Genomic DNA, 19,284 nt, shown 5'->3' on the forward strand with positions numbered 1-19,284 from the left:
TTACCAAGTACTTAAACAATAGCCTCAGCCTGTAAAGCCTTGGATATTTACTTTCTGGCTTTTTAGGAAAAAGTGTGCCAATCCCTGCCTTAAAGCAGTTTCTAGAACTCTGGAGTAGAATCCCCTGGGGGTCTTGTTAAAACACCATGGCTGGACCCCACTCACAGAGTTTCTGGTTCAGCCGTTGGGGATGGAGTCTGAGTATGTGCTAATGGAACAGTGGCAGGGACGGAGCTGGTCTTGGAGAATGCTGCCCCGGGAAGCCCCCCTCACGCCTTACACCTTGTGCTGGGTCAAAGAGTATGAGGGTGCCACATGTACGTACTCAGCAGCAGTTTTCTTATGCAATAGCAAGTCACTAGATTTGCTCCCAGTTACAGAGATGACAGCTTGTCAGGTGTATTTTCTGGAACATCTTAGGGACAGGTTTGTAAAAGCAGATTCATAATTTGTTGAGAAAGGTTTCTACGATGATAGTTTTCCTTGCTCAGTGGACTGCTGTCTGACCTCTTAAAAAAAATCCAGTATATGTTTATTTAAAAACTCTTATTAGTCTATATTTTCCAAGCTCTGTTTCAGCCCACGGTGTTTTTTCCCTGCTGGGAAGTTGAAGGTAACATTTTTCATTTGTGTTTGACACATCAGGGGGTAAAAAATTCATCTTTGTCAGGGAGGAAGCAGCGAAAGATTTTCATTTTCACTTCTCCAGAATGACTCTCTTGACACCTTGGTGCTGTGTTCCCATGGAGAGGGAGGTCTTCTCCTCACCCAGTCTTGGAGAAATCATCATATCTTGAAATGAAAAGTACAAAGAAGGAAATGTTGGTTTTCCTCAAGCTCTTGCCATCTTCACCAGAGAAGAAGATCAGAGTCCACAACTTGGTGTTTCTTTTATTTGCAATGCTAAATAGAACATAGTAATAAAGTCAGCCTGGAATTAACCCAGAGAACTGTTTCTGTTACATGTATCCTATGACGAGAGGAGGCTAGCTCAAAAGAAATGTAGGAAACTAAGTTTTATTGTACATTAAGAAGGTGCCGTATCTGGCATGGTTTTCTACCTGTTGCATGAGAAACTAACTGAATCATAGTAATCTTTAGCATTTGGCAAGGAGTTGGTGACATGGGTATTCTATTACTTCGATGTGGCACACAATTTTTTGGAAAGCAGTTGGTAGTGTACATCAAGAACAGCAAACATCTCCATATGGAAGGCTGTCTGCACAGAGATGTCCACGTTGCCTCGCTGATGGCAGTGAGAAGCTGACTCAGCTAGGGTCTAGCCCCTAGGGATTAGGGTCATGAAGCAACGTGAGGCAAAATGCTTATGAGAAATCTCCAGGCAATAAAATTCAGAATATAAAATTATGTACATGTTTCTATGATAAAAAGAAGTAGGAGATTATGACAATGAAGACAGTGTATCCATATTGACATTCATGAGCTTGATGGTAGAATAATAATGATGATGGTAATGAGGAGTATTCATGCTCAACGAATACACGGATTTAACCCCGTGCGGTGTGTTAGGTTCAGGAGAGGTAACTAGGGCAGCGGACCCACTGGCCCAGGTCACACGCGAGCAGGCAGCAGCTGGGGTTCTGACCCAGGTGAGTGTCCCAGCTTGCCTTGTGAGCTCTGCATGCTCAGCCTGGCACACGGCAGCAGGGGAAGAGGCTACACACTGAGAGAAGCCGAGCAGGGGGTGCGGGAGCATCCTGGATGTCATCTTCTGGAAAAATGCCCAGTGGTTCTGACTGATCACAAGTTCAGTGTGAGCTGGTTCAGGACACGTGCTGAAGGCAAGTCACAGATGACCTCAGCAGCACCTAGAAGACGATGTCCCCATTGAGTTGTAACAGTAGCATTTTAGGAAGATCCAAAGAGCCTCGTCCTAGAAGGGATGTCTGAAGGGCCTGGGATTGGGGTTTTTGAAGGGTGTGTTTGAAGGCAGACGCGTTACTTGTCCCCCTGTAGAGAGCCCAGTTATGAGGGAGAAGGGAACTGGGTGAGCAGCCTCAGAGGCAAGCTGGTCATTGCAAGGTCCCCTCAGTGAGTTGATGGCCCCTGTCTGTGAGGAAGCTGGAGAAGGAGGTGAAGACGTGGACCCAGTGGCCTGGGTAATGTCTCCAGTTTGAGCCTCCGAGCATGTCGCCATCTCTGCTGGTTGAGGAATGGTGACTGGAATTGGGTGGGTGACTTGGGGACTCCCATCAGCAGTGAGCAGCCTGTTAGTCATGGAAGGCTGGCAAATCTGGAGGCTGTGACACCTTACAGTCTGAGTACCAGTGAGTCACACGAGGTGCCATCTTGCTCTGGTAGGAGGCTGAGGCTCACCTAGGCATGGGCATCTCCCTTGGCACATTGGGCACACGGACATGGCTTTCAGAAATGGTATGCACAGGGCTACCTGGAGAGACCATCAGAACATCCTGCTGTGAAAGCCAGAAGGGGAAAGAACCAGCAGTGGGGCCAAACCGCCATGCTGCCCAGGTGGGCACTGTCGCCGGTGGGTTGTTTGCCTCCTGGAAACACTGGCCTGGTCGCGCACCAGGTAGCCGTGGCCTGTTTCCTCATCTGTGAAGCCCAGCGGAGGTGTCCTAGGGTGGAAGATGAGCTCTCTGTGAGGTGGTGCTGGCTGTGACAGGAGGCCTTAGAGACCAGACTGTCCCCGGGGAAGAAGGCCTCGTCACACCCGGGGAGGGGGGTCTCGCTGCGTCTGTGCCGTGCTGAGGGCTGGCAGTAATGGGAATCGTCTCCCGGGGGGTGGGGTGCAAACAAGGGGAGATGGCGCTGCTCCGGCCTGGCTGAGCCCGTTCCTTGGCCAGCACCAGCCCTTTCCCAGCGAAGGGCTTTCATCGCTGGATGCAGTTCCTAATCACTTGGGGTCGCCTTCAAGCAAAGGTGGTTTGAACACCAGCCCCTGGGGCTTGTAGGCCCGAGGAGAGCCGTCTGCTTCCCATTTGGTCTCTGGGTGCCCTGGGTGAGGAGAGCCCGGCCCCTACAGGCCCAGCGTCCTCTCATCCTGCAGTGGGCCCAGAGGGAGGAAGCTCAGAAGCTGCCCTTCCCCAGCCGGGGGATTCGCCTCCTTCCTGTGCCGGGGTGCGTTCCTGCCATGTGCGTTGGTCCCACAGTGGGTTGTTTTTTCCTGTTTGTCTTGTGAAGTTGTGGGCAGATTCCAGGCTTTGCTCATCTGTGTCGCCTCCAAGTCCAGCTTTTAAATGCAGATTCATAGCCCTTTAAACCTCTCAGGGGCTCCCCTTTACCTGGATGGAGTCCTTCGTCACCTGGCCCTGCCTGAGCCTGCTGGCCACCACCTCTCCCCAGGGTCTGGCCACCCCAGTGCCACACATTGCAGAGTAGCATTCTGGTTGTAGCCTCTGTGTCCTTGCACGGGCTCAGTGGATTCAGTCTCTGTCGGGGCTCCCTCCTTGAGTGCAGGGGCTCTGCTGTAGGAACTTTGTATTCAGTGGGGCTGGCTGGTGATGGGTTTTCCACATGATCAGACTTTGTCCTTTAGTAGAATGGGTGCTTAGGGAACACAGTGGGAATACACGGGAATGTTGGTGTTTGCCGTGCTCGGAGCCTATAACCTAGAGACAGAAGGCACAGCGTTAAAAAGTCACAGTAGTTCATTCAGCTGGTCTCCTCTTACTTGGCTTCTGAATGTGCCCCTGCAAGAAGCCAGAGTCCTAGAAAGGGAACTGGGGCGGTGTTAACGTATTCCTACTGACTGTGACTGTCCCTGGCAGGACAGGACCTAAAAGAGTGTGCAGTGGTCATAGGCAAGAGTCAGTCCTCACTTCGACCTCAGTGGCTCCACTGCTAGCTGCCGGTGTTGGGCATAGCTGGGCGAGGTAGATCTTCTGGCAGCCGGCCAGGACTGGCAGTTTCCTGAGGACTCAAGGTCAAAGGGGATGTCCTAGGGAAGTCTTCATGGAGTGGCTTTTCAATGACATTTTGGAGTGGACAGAGCTTGGGGTGTTAGAGGAGGGAAGCACATGGCAGGTCTGAGGCCGTGACAGTGTGGGACTGCCAGGGACTGCCCCTGGGAGCCCTGCAGTTGGGTGCTTCTGGTCTCCCCAGACAGGCTTTGGGTCCTTTCTGTGTTCCTTGCTCGCGTGAGCTCATCTAGGAGCGGCTTTGGTGGGGAGAGACAGATTGCAGAGTTCTCAGGGGGCACAGGCAGAGAACTAACACGATCTAGCCATTGCAGGTGACAATGACTTCTTTATGTTAACTTCTTATTATAAAGATACTATGAGCTTAGTTAAGAAAATTTAGAAAATTCAGGGAAGCATTGGAACAAAGTCTCACCAGCCATGGCCACATCTCACTTCGTGTTTGACCAGGAGAGGCGCGGGTGAGCCTGGTCTGGGCCCACCTCGAGCTGCATGGCCCTGGGCTGATGATTCTCTCTCAGAGTCTGTTTCCTCTTCTGTAAGCACCCACCTCCGAGATCACACCTGACCCCTGCTGGCAGGTAATGGCTGCCATTTTACCACCACTGTGAGCATTTTGGTGAATGGTTTTCAGCCTCTTCTGTGTACTTTACAAAATTGGGACTGAATGTCTGATTCTGTATCCTGCCTTTTGTATTTTTTTAAGTTGTAGGTGGAAACATCATTACATTTATTTTATTTAATTATTTTTATGTGGTGCTGAGGATCGAACCCCGTGCTTCATGTGTGCTAGGCAAGCACTCTGCTGCTGAGCCAAAACTCAGCCCTGGATCCTGCCTTTTTAAAACTTGGCATTCTGGGCTGACCATATCGTGATTTTAAGAGCTGACATAATATTCCGTCTTGTGGCTAGACTGTTCCGTAGCCATCAGCACATTGTTGGAGCTTTTTACATTTTCCATTTTTGCTCTTTGTAAATGGTTCCGTACACACATCTCTGACCACCTTGATTACTCCCTTAGGGTGGGTTTCTGGAGGGGGTCTATCCAGTGGCACGACTGTAGTTAAGATTCTTAGTACAGATCTCCATGTTGTGAGCTGGAAGACTTTTTTTCTGGCATGACTGCAGAAATGAAGTCTGGAAATGGCTTTCTCCCAGGGGACATCCAGGAGAAGAGACCCTGTTAGGAAATGGGTTTATCTTGGACTGTAAGAACTTGCTTTCCCACGATCGTGTGCCACAGGCCAGCCCTGAAACCAGTGGTGTGCAGGGCCCTCAGCTGGAGGGGGGTGAGCTCCTTTACCTTGAGCTGTGCAGAGCACCCTGTGTACATGTGGTGCACTGTGAATGTTAATTGTCACGTCATCTGGGGTTTGGCGCTGCTACCATGGAGAGCTTAGTCTCTGAATGCTGCCTTTGAGACCTGCCTGGGATGCTTTCTGCCCTCTGGACCCCAGGTGGCTGGTTGTCTGGCCTGGAGACGGGTTGGAGGGAGCCTGGGGAGAACACAGGGCCAGGTGGCCACCGGGGCTGGGGTGCATGGTCACCCCTTTTGCTTTCCTGCAGGTTATAGCACTTGGTGTTCGGCTGATAGCACATGTGCTTCCTGGACGGCTGTAACATTTGTCTTAGCCTCAAGCCATGGATAGTGACAACGCGATAGGCAAATGCAGAAACGTCCCTGGTGTGGATAGAGTCAGGAACCGGAGTTGGGAAATCCATGTTCTGTTCCAGCTTTACTGCAAACCAGCTGTGTGACCTGGGTGCACTTGCCACCTTCTCTGAGCTTTGGCTTGATTATCTGTAGAGAGGACTCTGGGTGGGTCACCTTTCAGCATCTCTAGACTGAAAGTACCCAGCAGGAGGCATGGATGGCCCCCAAGGAGGTGGGGACAAGAGATCTGTGCTGCCCCGTGATGGTTTGAGAGCCTCTTGCTGGCTGCAGCTAGGGGCTTTGAAAGAGGTGGGTCGACGGCCCACCTGGTGTTCCCCTGAGTTTGGCACTTTCCTGTTTCTGTCTCTGTTGCTTCTCTATTTGGCAACTCCTACCTGTCCTTGGAACCTCAGCCCAAATGTCCCCTTTGTGGCATGTGAGTCCTCAGTGCCCAGTGCATCGCCTGGCACACTGCAGGTGACTGGTGCACTCACTGACGTCTCTACTGGGTGTTCATCTCAGCTCCAAAGAGCATGCTTGTCCCCGGGTCTCACCCTACACAGTGTCACCCTGTGGTTGGGCTCAGAGTAACAGGTGAAAAGTTCAAGGTGAATGTGGAGGTCGTGGGGTCAAGTTGGCTGTGGGGGACCCTGCCACGCACGTTTCTGGCAGCTCCATGCTGACGGCTTGCTTCCTCCCTGTGCTCTGGGACACCTTGACAGGTCAGAGGTGTGTGTGAATGTGGCCCGTAGAGGAGGGGGAAGGGCTGCCTTTCATCCTGACAGTTTTTGCTTAAACCATATACACTAGGCCTGCTCCTTGATATCCATTTCTTAAAATAACAGTCAAGTAAACTAAAAAACCTACCCAATGCATACCTGAAAGCAAAACCTAATCCCCACTTCTGAACTAAGCATGGGCACAAGCTTGCTGTCTTCCTAGGCGGTCTCCAGGTGGGAGTCTCTGAGCTCATCCTTTGAATGGAGCAGCGGGTTTCTGGCCGTGTGGGGTGGAGGAAAGGGACGTATTGGAATGGAACCGAAGACAGGGTCTCATCTCGTAGCGGTTTGTTCTCTGTGGCTCAGATTCTGATTTCCCCGAGTCCTTCTCAAATGAGTGCTTCTTGGCACCAATCATTAATAAGAACCGGAGCTTAAGATACACTTGAACCAGGGGGAGGTGAGAGCGCAAGCCCTTCGTGGGAGAACAGCTTTCATAGCTCTGTAAATAAAAGCTGATAGACCCAGTTTGGAATCTTTCCAGAAACTTTATTCCCAAGCTGTTTATTTTGGGTTCCTATTTTAAGTTTGTTTTGGGCAAAAGAGAGACACTCAACTACTTTCTGTTCTCTGGTAGGAAAATCTCCAGCTGGTAGGGACCACACCAGCAATGTGGAGTGGTTGGCGGGTCGGTGAACCTACTTGCGGGAGGTTTGCTGTTCCTACAGTGGGCACCAGGCTGGGTGTCCCAGGAAGACAGGCACAGGACTTAGAGCATCTGTGAGACACTTTAAATCTGTTTGTGGGGTGAAAAGTGTGAGTAAAAACCCCAGTTGGACCAGCATGATGCATTCCCACTCATCTAAGCTGTGGCTGTGGGAGCATCAGAAAGTAGTGGTTGCAGGGGTCGCAGTGCGAGTCTGTGAGACGCTGATGGACAGTGAGGACAGCACCAAGCCGAATGCTCACTGACCACCTCGGGGTTGCTGGGCTTTCACACATTGTTTTGAAGATTTGTAAGGGAAGTAGTTTTTTAAAAAAAGAAGATACTTGAGCTACTCCAGGCAGTCCCTTGAGGATCCCAGAAGGAGGGGTCCAGGAAGCTCCTCAGTTTCTTGGAACTGGAACGTGAAACCACGCTTGTCTTGTCATGTTCGTGGCAGGTGGGCTGACATCCACGTAGGGAGGGCAAGACCCCCAGTAGTCACCAGGGACTGGGAGTGGCCTGCTCAGTGCTTGGAGAGGGGACTCTGATCTGGGGCAGGTCGCATAACCTCTGAGTGCCACTTCGTCCATAAGAAAACCAGGCTGATCCCAGCCACCTCTTAGCATGATTCATAAACCCACCAGAAGACGCCAAAGCCACCTAGCAGGCCTCTATGCCGGGTCCCTTCCCTTGGGGGTCCACCTGCAGCAGCCGTGAAGATGGGCGCCACAAGGATCCCGTGGGCCTCACCGTTTTCCTGCTGTGCCCTTGGGTTCACATCACCCAGCACCAGCACTGTGAAGGAAGTGCTCACCTCCCTGTTGGCATCACTGCGAACCCCACAGAGCCCCAAGCCCGGGAAGGAGCCGCGTGGAGTTGCACCCTGCTTCTCCTGCACAGCGCCACCTGCTGTGGCCCCAGCTCCTGGCTGAAACCGTACGGGGACTGTCCGTGTCTGGGCCACCAACTTTGAGATAATGAAAAATGGCTGTAGTTTGAAAGGACCTGCCCTTCTCAGTTTACCACATGCTCTGGAGTTAGAAATGGAAGAGATTATCGATCCATCTGTGAAATGAAGTTTAAAAAGCTAAAAATTGGGTTCTTTGGTTTTGGCAAGATTAACTATTCATAGCTGTGAATCAACTGTCAGGGTGGCAGATCAGGAAAGAGTGGCCGAGGAGTGAGGCACGCTTGGGTCTCTGCCACTCTCCAGCGTGGCTTCCCGGGATAAGCCATTTGATCTCTTTGAGACCTGATTTCTTCTCAGTGTTATAGAAGGAATAAGTCTTTTGAAGTTTGGAAAAATTGGATGTGAAGTTTGCGCTCCATATAATGGCATCTGCCTCTGCTCTTCCTGTTGTTCATGCTGCTGGTCCTGCGCTGACCGTCCTTGCCTTGCTCTTTGATTCTCACCCCAGCCTGTGCGTACCTCACAGGGGCCCTGTCCTTCACGTGGCTGATAGCGTAGACTGCAGAGCGCCCAGGACTTCCCGCGGGCACGGACTTCACGGGCAGACAGAGTTGGAGCCTGCACCTTCTGAGGGCCGCTTTCTGATGCCTCGTGCTTTAGGAGCTGTGCTTCTGTCTATGTTTGATTGTTTATATAATCTCAGAAATGCATCTAATGTATCTAGCCTTCCTAGGCCCTTCAGTGAAATGTTTTTTATTAGGCTTGAGACTTGTACATCGACATTAATTTTCTCCTGTGTTTGCTAGATCCACCCTAGGATCCTCCCAGAGGTCTCTGCAGTCGAGGGCACAGTGCTTCCCTGGGGGGGATCCACTCGTGGGACACAGGAGTGGCTCAGGGTCTAAGGCTGCTGTCCTCCATAAGCAGCTGGCCCCTTGTTGGCCCCCGTTATAAGGCCTGGGCATTGGTGTTGGCTGACGGTGGTTGGCTGACGGTGGTTCTCTTTCCCTGAGGGAGGATTCAGGAGCCGCAGAGGGGCTTCAGGATCTGTCCCTCAGTGAGGGAGCCACTGCACAGAGGCCACATCCGCCTGCCCACCGTGCCTGGGAGGTGGTTGTGTAGGATTTCGAATTGAATGATGAAAACCCAGAACTCAGGGGTCGTGTAAATGAAAGTGGTTCTATCACACTTTCATTGGAAAACTCCTACACCCTCCGTGAGGACATCACTCTCCCATGTTGATCTGCCAGCTCTGCTTGTTCCCTACGACTGCTTCTGGAAAGACCCGTGAGTGATCTTGATGTCCAGCAGGGGTTGAGAAAGTGGGCTGGTGACTGACCTGAGGTCCAGGTTTCCATTCCTTAAGGTGCTGCCTTGAGGCCTGTGATAGGGAGACGCCAGCAGGTGGCTGAGGGTTTGCTTTTCTCACCAAAGGTGCGGGGCCTCACATTCAGGCCCAAGAAGAATACAGCTGGACCCTCTCCTCTAAGTGCTTCCCCTGTGTGGGGACACTCGACAGAGAACTTCCAATGTAACATGTCAGTGGAAGGACAGGAGAGGTGCCAAAGCCAGATGCTGGGGCCCAGGGCCAGTCCCATGAGCATCCTGCAGGAGGGGTGGGGGGGGGTGCATAGAAGACCCAAGGCGGCATCTGGCCTCTGCTGCCCTGGCCTGGGCCATTGCTGTCCCTGTGGTAAGAAGTGACCACAGTGTGTTTCTCTTCTGAAGAGGCAACCTGAGCTTCAGGCTGGAGAGTGGCCAGCATCTCTTACCTGGTTTCTAGGAGAGGGCTGAGTCTGGGGACCTGTGACTTGTCCTGTGGGCCAAGGAGGAATCTTGGAGGCGTGGAAACATGGCAGTCTCACCTGATGTGCCTCAGACTGTTGGACCTGGACAGGACTTTTCCTTGCTGTCTGCTGAGCTCCTCCTTTGGGACCTGTCGCCAGCACAATGGGTTGCTGTTGATACAGCATTTCTTTCTGTTTTGTAACTTGACCTTTCTCTGAGCTTCATTCTGCTAATGTGTCCGCTTTCTTTCATGACTGAGAGGAAGCCGGCGGGCGGATGGTGCGCGTGTGTTAACAATCTCTGCCTTTGCAGCACACGTGGAGAATGAGGAGCAGTACACCCAGGCTCTGGAGAAGTTTGGTGGCAACTGCGTGTGCAGAGATGACCCGGATTTAGGGAGTGCGTTCCTGAAGTTCTCCGTGTTTACCAAGGAGCTGACGGCGCTTTTCAAAAACCTGGTAAGTGTCCGTCAGTTGTGTCTGTGCCCCGTGGGCGTGTAAAATGCCTGCAGTTCCTCTTTGGGATAATCAGGGTTTGTTTGGTAAAAATCACTCTTGTGGAACCTGAAAGAATTATATTTTCTAGACACATTGGGTCAATTTGGAATAAAGTTTAAAACTGTAGTTTTTACTCTAGTAAGTCTTTAAACCCACCTTGGCATTTTAAAACTGCGCAGCGGCAGGACAGAATGGGTAAATGCATTTGTCTTCTTAAGGGCCTTTGACTTCAGGTTTTAATAGTTTCTAAACGGTGTGGAATAGTCTGTTTCTGATAATTCCAACAGGTATTCAAACTGGTAATATTTAATAAATGAGTTTCAGACCCCTCTTGCACAGCACAGTAACCTGTAACCAGAGCACAGAAAAGCCATGAGTATTCAAAGGCCTTCTGTGCTCCAATACGTAGAGCTTAAAGAAGCAGGACTGGAGACAGCCATCTCCGTCTTGGGCAAGCGGAGACACGGGCTGGTGCTTGGTAACCGGTGAATGGGCCCTTCTTGAGCTTGGCAGCCCTGTGCCGTCCTCACTGTGGGAACAGAATTCTGAAGCAGTGGCAGCCAAGAGGGCTGCTGTGACCCTCCCTGCCTGGAGTTTCCTTTCACGAGTGGAGCAGGCCCTGGGGGTCACCCCAGCACGTCTTTCCTGTTTCTCTTTCCTGGCTTCTCCGAAAGGTCGCAGATGGGCAGGTCAGAGCTTAGCAATGCTCTCTGTGTGGGGCGTTCATTTCCCTGTCAGCAAGCTCCTGACAAGTGAAAAGATAGCTCATGGTCTTGAGATGGGGCTGATGGTGGGTTTGCACCTCTGGCACTAGAAGGGCAGGAACCAGGGGACACAGCATGTGAGTTCATGATGGGAAGGCAAAGAGCAAGATCATTCAGACTCTCGGTCTCTCTCCCTGTCTTCACTTGTAAATATTTACTCGGGAAATGGAGAAAATAAAAACTTCTCATTGTGCTTAAGTTTCTTACTGGATGCATTTGAAATCTCTTGGGGCTCCGGTCACATTCATCACCCTTCACCCCTGCCCAGGAGAAGGAGGCAGTCCCCATGCTGAGCAGCCAGCCTTCACTGCAGCCCTGGCTGACATGCACAGAGCCGGCTCACTCTGGAGTCAGGAAAGAGCAGAGGATTTCTGTTATTAACTAGAGACACTGCTTGGTTCCAGGGTGAGGCCCCATAGTGGCTGACACAGCGGGGCCCCTGGTGAGAGCCCTGCACGCCTAACCTGCCCCTCCCTGGAGAAGCCCCTTCACTCCCCGGAGCAGCCTCCACGGGGAGAGACAAGGCAACAGGAAAAAGAACTTGGAGGAACAAGAGCAGCACAAAGAGCAGGAGAAAACGTTTAAGAAACTTCATTCGGTTTCTCATAGACGCCCAAAGAGATGATGGGGTGTGTTAAAGGCGGTGTGGGAGAGGGAGACCATTAACGTAAGAGAGCATACAATTAAAAATCCAGCGAGGAGGGTCGGAGCAGGAGAAATCTCTCAGAAACTAGATTGAAGGAAAGACTAGTAGGAAACATGAAAGGCAGGGGTTAATCCCCAAGCTCCAGCATCCAACCAACAGGCGTTCAGGGAGAGGACAGGGGGGCCGGTGGCTGCAGCCACGGGGGTCTCCAGGCTGAGGGGCTTCTGAGTGGGGAGGGCAGCTGAGAGAGGAAGTGGAGCACTGGGAACAGGGCAGGCCAGGGGAGCCTGGGGCGGTGTCAGGGCCCAGGAGGGCTCCTGGGTGGGTGCCTGGAGAGCAGCCTGCCCAGCACAGCTGGGGGTGCTGGAGGTAGGTCAGGGCCACTGGGACCCACTCCCAGGCAACTAGCTTTTTAAAAGTCTTTACTCAGCCGATCTCTCTACCTGGACTTTCTCAGCTGTAAAGTGGAAGTAACAACAAATCTGATTTTTGAATACAGCCAGCCAGTTGCTTCTTCAATTTCACTTATTTAATCCTTGCAACAATCCCATAAAGTGAGCCAGTGTTAGCCCACCTTGTGGATCGTGTGGCAAGGCCCTGGGTGGTATAAAGAACCCCCTTCTCTCGGGAGGCCCAGAGACCCTGGCCAGCTTTGGTTAAAGGGCCACCCTGCTGCCTTCTGCATGGAGGAACCCAGTGTGAACTAACCCACATTCAGCTGTCCACGGGGGGAGCTGCCAGGTAAAGCAGGGCAGGTGCATTGCCACGTGCAGTTCTTCACACATCAAAGTTCAAGTTGCTGACCCTGCTCTCCCCAGTGGCCAAGACACACTGAGACCAGCAGTGTGGCAGACGTGGGCATGGAGGGCATTGTATTCCACTCCCTGGGACTGCTTGCAGGAGAGTCCTACGCCCTCCCCTTGAACATTGGGCACATGCTGATGACTTACGGACAGAGCTGGGATTCAAACACAGGTCTTAAAATGCCCAGTTCTGGTGCTTCCACTGTGACCTTTGAAGGAACCCAGGCCTCTTGTCAACCCACAGTGTAGAAGACTGAACGGACAGAAGGCAGTGCATGGGAAACAGCAGGTGGAGAGATCCTCGGTTGGCCACACTGCTAGGGCAGGAGGCAGCCCAAGGGCTGAGCTCCTGCATGCCAGGAGGAGGAGGACAGGCCAGCATCCAGGTGAAGTGAGTGAGTGGGCAGGGTGTATAAGTGACATCCTAGCACCTAGGAGGTGTCAGAGTTGTAAGATGTGTGAACTGGCTAAAGCCCTGTCTGGATGACTAGCTTCAAGGATCTGTGCGTTATCTTTGTTTTGGCTCTTACTTTATGGAGTTAGGACTGTTTACCAGCAAAGATCAAAAGAGAAAACCTCTTATTAGAGCCCAGAGCAGCACCCATCAGGGCTGGTTTTCCAGGCGTGTGAGGGGTAGAAGTTGTGGACTCAGGAACACCAAGCCATCCACAGCCCATGTGGAGGAGACAGAGCTGATCATAAGACAGTTTTCCTTGTTTGGTAGTTTGTGTACTGTTTTTATTCCTGTTCGTGGTCACATGTCTTATATTCTCAGAGGCTTTCCCTAAGCATTTGGAAAACATCTCAGTCCTGTGTGGCTGAGGTTCTCCACTCCACCTCTTGCCCAGAGAGGGTGATAATCACCACCTTGCTGCTTGAATTCGAAGGACGTTTCTAAGGCAGTTGGAGCATTTCCAGACACAGGCCCACTTGGGATAAAGTAAGACTTTTTTCTTAATAGGTGAGATTCTCACCTTCAGGAAGCCTGGGAATTTTCCCTGCAGTCCTGGGACAAAGGGAGAAGCCAGGCAGCTCCAGAATGGTGCACGTGTGACGTGTGACGTTAAACAGACACAGAGCCAGCCCACTGTTGGCTCCTTTCCCCTTCCTGCAGAGATTTCCAACGGCCATTCTTTGTGGTGAGAAGTGGCCTTTTAATGATGGGCTATAACACGGGACCAGTTTCTGAAAGGTTAATGACAGGTAAGCTGGTGTGTGTGACTTCAGAGAAGGGGTGATAAAGGGGGCTCCCAGTCTGTGGCATGCTCCATGGGAAGGTCAGCGTCAGGCAGGGGCCAGCGGGGCTGGGCTGGGCTGGGTGGAGCTGCAGCGTGAGAGCAGGAGTGTCCCAGGGCCCAGGATTCTACTTCATTCACCCTGGATGAGGAGCCTGAGGGTTGCACCCAGTGAAATGCTCCTAAGATTTTTTTTTTTTTTTTTTTTTAACACAAACAACCAGAGTTGGAAGACGTTGTAGCCACAGAGTGAAGGACACCGGCAAGGTTCTGACTGGTGACCAACAACCTGTGGCTTTGTAGTGAGAGGCCCTTGCCTGGCCAGTGCTGCATCTCGCCTGGCTGTCCGTCATAGTAGAGTGCTAACTCGTCTTAGCAGGGTCGGACTTTGGTAAAGGACGAGCTGATCCTGCATATTATCAAAGTTTGTCATTAAAGTCTAGCCCTCGTCACCACAAGTCCTTACCTCAGTACTTCCACAAACTTTTTTTCCTTTTAAGTTCTTCACTGAGGACACCTTGTGTTTTAATGATCAGACAGGGCCACTCATCACATTCCTCACCTTGTTGGGAGGAAAACTCAGTCATTATTTGGGCATAATTAATGACCTGTGATAAAATCTAGGCCCTTCCAGTGCTTGCAGTATTTGAGTATCAGCCTTTAGATTAGCCCCAGGCGCTTGGACTTCACATCTGCTTTTTAATATTGGGATTCCTGTTACTGGTGGCTGTTCTTATGGCCCTCGAGGCTTGCTGCTTGTTGCACAGCGCTTTGAGCTGGAAAGCAAGATGATGTGACTCTTGAGTCCTAGGCCTTGAGTGGGCAGTTCATAGAGCTAAGGCCTTTAGGGGGGAGGGTGGATCTGGAATGTCCCCTGAAGGCCCATGCGTTAAAGGCTTCCTCCCCAGCCTGTGGCACTATTGGGAGGTGGTGGAACCTTCAGGAGGTGAGGCCTAGTGGAAGGAAGGTAGGTCATTGGGGGTGTGTCCTTGAAGGTAGGAGGTGGAGCCTAGTGGAAGCAAGTTAGGTCATGGGGTGTGTCCTTGAAGGTAGGAGGTAGGGCCTAGTGTAAGGAAGTTAGGTCATTGGAGGGGTGTTCTTGAAGGTAGGAGGTGAGGCCTAGTGGAAGGAAGTTAAGTCATTGGGGGTTGTTCTTGAAGGTAGGAGGTGAGGCCTAGTGGAAGGAGGGTAGATCATTGGGGATGTGTCCTTGAAGGGGATATTGGGAGCCCAGTCTCTTCCCTTCTCTCTGCTTCCCAGCCACAATTGTATGAGCAGCCTCCTCTGCCGCCTGCACCCCGCCGCGATGTTTTGCCTCACCACAGGCCCAAAATAACAGAGCTAGCTAACTATGGACTAAAGGAATCATGAGCCAAAACAAACTTTTTCTCACTTAAATTGATCATCCCAGGTGTTTTATCATAGCAATAGAAAGCTAACACATGAATGGACCAACTGGAGCTACTTGAGATGCTCAGAAACCTTTGCCACTTAGGTTCTAGTTCCACTTACGTTGGACATTCATTGTCTAGACTCATGAGACTTCAACACTCTAAACTATTTCACATAAACCAGTCTCCATCCAAAAACAAAAGCACGTTCTTGTTTGATTGAAACAAAACTAACAAGGCCAGTATCGGAGGCCTGTGTCCTGGTTGCAGCATAGCCACCTAATTGATATGTTTAATTTGTACTTTGATACTATTTCCTCATTTGGGGGTGGGGGGAGATGCTACCTCATGGTCACTCCCATAGTCTGAGGACTTCAGAAGTCAGAGAAAGTGGGACAAGCTATAGTGGAGAGGAGAAGGCCATGAGGCCGAGGACTCAGAGAAGGGGAACTTGCAGAGGTCAGGCCTCAGTGCTGGCTGGGAGCTGCCCACCCACTAGTGGCGTCTGGGGCACTGCGCTCCATAACTCGTCTCTGGGCTTTGATTAGGATGCATAACATTCTCTGCACATTGTAGACAGCCCGGAGACCCTAGGGATGCAGCCTCAAAAGCAGAAAGTGGTGACTCCTTGCCCAGGCTTTGGGTCCCTGGGTATTTCAGGTGGAGGTGAGGCAGGATTGTCCTGGTGGTTTTAACAAGCTGTCCTTGAGCCCACCTTCACACAGGTGTGATTGCAAGGTTTAGAAACAAATGTCCTCACAGCTTCTCAAGTGCGTGTTGGCTGGGCTGTTAGAGCTCAGAACAGAGTTTGTTTTTATGGTCCTGTGCTTTATCAGTGTCCAGCTATTTAAAGGACAACTCCCTGCATCCAGAGGACCTCAAACTCTTACCTGAGAGCTGGGAAGGCTGGAGCAGGAGGTGGGGGTCAGTGGAGCGGCCCTGTGGGTTCAGTGGTGGGAGACTGCCGTGACTTTCTCCTCACTTTCTGCAATGGCAGAAGAGAAGCTGGCAGCAGGAGGAGGAGCATCAGGCGGGGCCTGGAAGCAGCAGGTGCTCGCCATTCCAGGCAAGGTGTGCCAAGAGGAGCCTTTAGAGAGTGGGGGAGCCTGTTTCTGGCCTAGGGAAGGAGCTGGTAGCTGAAGGTGTTGACATACAGGAGGGGGGACTGTGTCCCTTTGTCTCCTCCTGTGGGTGATGTGCCCCTGCCTCTCTGTGGGGAGCCGGCAGCAAATTTATAGAGATGAACTCAGGGTCCTGCCTCCTTAGCGTGCATCCCCTGCCCCTGGATTTTTTGTGTGCTGGGGCTGGAACCCAGGGCCTAGCACATGCTAGGCGAGCCTTCCACCACAAGCTGTACCCCTCGCCTTGCATTCCCCTTCCTTGAGAATATTCAGCTATTTATTAATCATTGCTTAAAATCAAAACTTGGCAACCCACATCAATACCTGCATATTTCAGGTTCTAGTCTACAAAGCATTTGGATAGAGTTTGGTTGGCTTCCCTGGGGGCCTTGACCTTGTAGCCACAGAGCATCCCTGGAATCTCCTGGGGCCTCTTAGAAGTGCAGATGCCTGGGGCCTACTGAAGAGAGGGGAGTGGGCATCGGGAAGACTGAGAAGCCTGCTCCAGAGCAGAGGCTCAGAGGGAGGTCACGGATCAGCAGCACTTGGGGACCTGTTAGGAAGGCAGTGTCACAGGCCTACGTCAACATGCATAATTGTGGTTCTCCAGCTTCAGTGTGTCAGCATCGCCAGGACTCGGGGAGCCCACGCCTATTGGGTTCCACCACAGAATTCATTCCACCATCTGGGGAAGGGCCCAGGAGCCCATGTTTCTACAAGTTCCCTGGTAATGCTGAACTTGGTGATCAGAGCCACACTTCAAGAAGTGCTGCCCCGGGGGGGCCCCCCGCAGGGTCAAGTGCTTGGCTTCTGCCCTGGGGGCAGTTAAGAGGTAGGCGCCAAAGGTGCAGAGAAAATACCTTCTGACCTGGGGCTTTGAAGGGAACGCATTTGAAAAGGTGCATTCATTCTTGGCTGGTGCCTTACTGCACGTGGAGACCTGGGGGTTTAGAAGAATCGAGGGTCCCCAGACCTGGGTTCTTCTGTTCCCCGTGTCCCTCCTGCTGGCTTCCAGCAGAGGACCGACTGATGTGCAGTTTTGTCATTTGTTCTAGTAGGAGAAGGGGGCAGAAGGTCCCTATTTTCTCTCCACTCAGAACCTGAAGGATCAAAGCAGCCTGACTGCCAGAGAAGTGCGTTAAAAGCAGAAAGCAGGTCAGCGGTCCCCTCTGTTCTGGTGTGGAAGTTGCCAGTGGGTTCTTGGCAGCCAGCTGGCTTTGATCTTTCAGTTTATGTTAAACATTCAGGATTGGCATGGGCTCCCCCTCCTTTTAATTAAACAAACTATCAGAGCTGCTCCGCTGCCAGGGAGATGGTGCTGGGCACATCTGTTCATTGGGTCCTCTGTGAGAGGTGTGCACAGGACCTGTTTGTGCGAGCACGTGTGGCAGATTAGGGCAGCACTGTCCGTGGCCCTGGGGATGTCTGTTACTCCAAAAGTGGAAGTGGCCCAGGTGGCTTTCCTTTGAGAGTCCCCTCATGCACACGGGATAGCTGCTGTGCGTGCAGAGGACCAGGAGACCAGGGACGGCACCTTGGGAGGCAGCGCCCAGCCCAGCCTGTCCTGGCCTGACCTGTCCAGACGTAAGCCCTCCCCGACCATCTCCGCAGTGAGAAGAAGGGAAGAGCTCTGGCTCAGATGTCATCTTATAAGAAGGTCATCCTGACCACTACTCAGAAATGTCCCTGTCCTACTGATGATCACATCATCATGGTACAGTGGTGCTTAGACTGGAAACAGCTCAAAAGTCCATCATCAGGTGTCTGGATGAACACCTGTGGCATCTCCACAGATGGAGTAGTGAAAAGGAAAGGCCATCCCCAAAACAGTGGCCTGAATGAGTCTCAGCCTCAGAATTGTTCCGAAAGAAGCCTGCTTGAAACTCTGGAAGACAAACCTTCCGTGGAAGCAGGGCTGGGTTGGTGGTTACATGGGGGCCGGAGCTGGGGGTTGAGGGATTTGGGGGATGTGAGTATGTTGGGATTTTGGCAATGGCTTCATGGATATATCCATGTCATAACATACTTTATGCATGCAATGTGTGGAGTTTATTGTACGTCACACCTCAACAAAGCTGCTTCAAAGAAAAATTGTTTGCTGACCACCTTGATGTCCGATAGGACTTTGCTGTAGTGGGAATGTCTGTCTTGCCAGTGTGACAAGCCTAACTTGATCCATTCCATGCACACGGGGGAGGCACACACAGCTGGCCTGTCCTACCACCCAGCACACCTTATAGCCCTGCCAGCCCCGCCCCTCACAGGTGTCCTGTCTTGGGCCAGCTCCTGGAGGTGACTGGAAGTCCAGCTCTTGAAGACTGTTTTAGGCTTACATATGCTCTGCTAAGATGCCCTTCACACAGACATCGGAGTGTGAGGTCTTTGTGTAGCTCTCCATCTGCTGAGGCCTGACAGGAGTGTTTGCCCAAGGTGAACAGGCGGTCACCTGGGCTTTCCTGTGAACCATGGGATCAGTCACCATATGCTCAAGGCGGAAAACTCTCCTGATCTCAAACCATTCCTTTTTTTTTTTTTTTTTTTTTGGTACTGGAGATTGAATTTGAGGACACTCAACTATTGAACCACATCCCCAGCCCTGTTTTGTGTCTTATTTAGAGACAGGGTCTCACTGAGTTGCTTAGCGCCTCACTTTTTTGCTGAGGCTGGCTTTGAACCTGTGATCCTCCTGTCTCAGCCTCCTGAGCTGCTGGTGTGCCACTGCACCTGGCAGCATTGTCTTTTTTACCTCCTAATTTTTCTCACAAAGTGGGTGTATTAAAATAAATTGCATGACACAGATAAAAGTTTTAGGTGAGATTCTTTATCCACATTTTGCACTGTATGGAGACAAAATGGTCTTTGTAAGGAGAGCAGAGAGGAGAGCCCTGGAAGGCCCATTCTTTTCTAAATTCTGGCAGCTGGAGCTGGATTCTGCCAGGGGTTTTAGGGTGTTCCTTAAAACTGGAGATCTGTGACTTGAGAGCCTGAGGTTCAGGAGCCTTTGGGCAAGGTCATTTGGCAAAGCAGCACTGCTCACTGAAGTCAGAAGTGGCCGCAGCACGACTCTCTGGGTGGGGCTGCATGCTGGGGCCAGCTTCAGGGTCCAGTGACCAGAGCCAGCAGGGCCAGCAAGCCTGTGCCCTGTGA

General features: G+C 51.7%; 1 protein-coding gene across 5 annotated transcripts in view; it reads left to right on the top strand.

Annotated features, from left to right (window-relative positions):
• Positions 1-19,284, top strand: part of Asap2 (ArfGAP with SH3 domain, ankyrin repeat and PH domain 2) — a 154,344-nt gene that overhangs the window by 58,129 nt on the left and 76,931 nt on the right. For all 5 annotated transcript variants that reach the window (XM_027937816.2, XM_071601322.1, XM_071601323.1 and 2 more), the window contains exon 3: positions 9,993-10,138. In XM_027937816.2, coding sequence (XP_027793617.2) covers positions 9,993-10,138 — 146 coding nt within the window. The remainder of the gene's footprint in view (positions 1-9,992; positions 10,139-19,284) is intronic.

The sequence above is a fragment of the Marmota flaviventris genome, chromosome 14 (assembly GCF_047511675.1).
Source record: "Marmota flaviventris isolate mMarFla1 chromosome 14, mMarFla1.hap1, whole genome shotgun sequence".
Classification (NCBI taxonomy): Eukaryota; Metazoa; Chordata; class Mammalia; order Rodentia; family Sciuridae; genus Marmota; species Marmota flaviventris.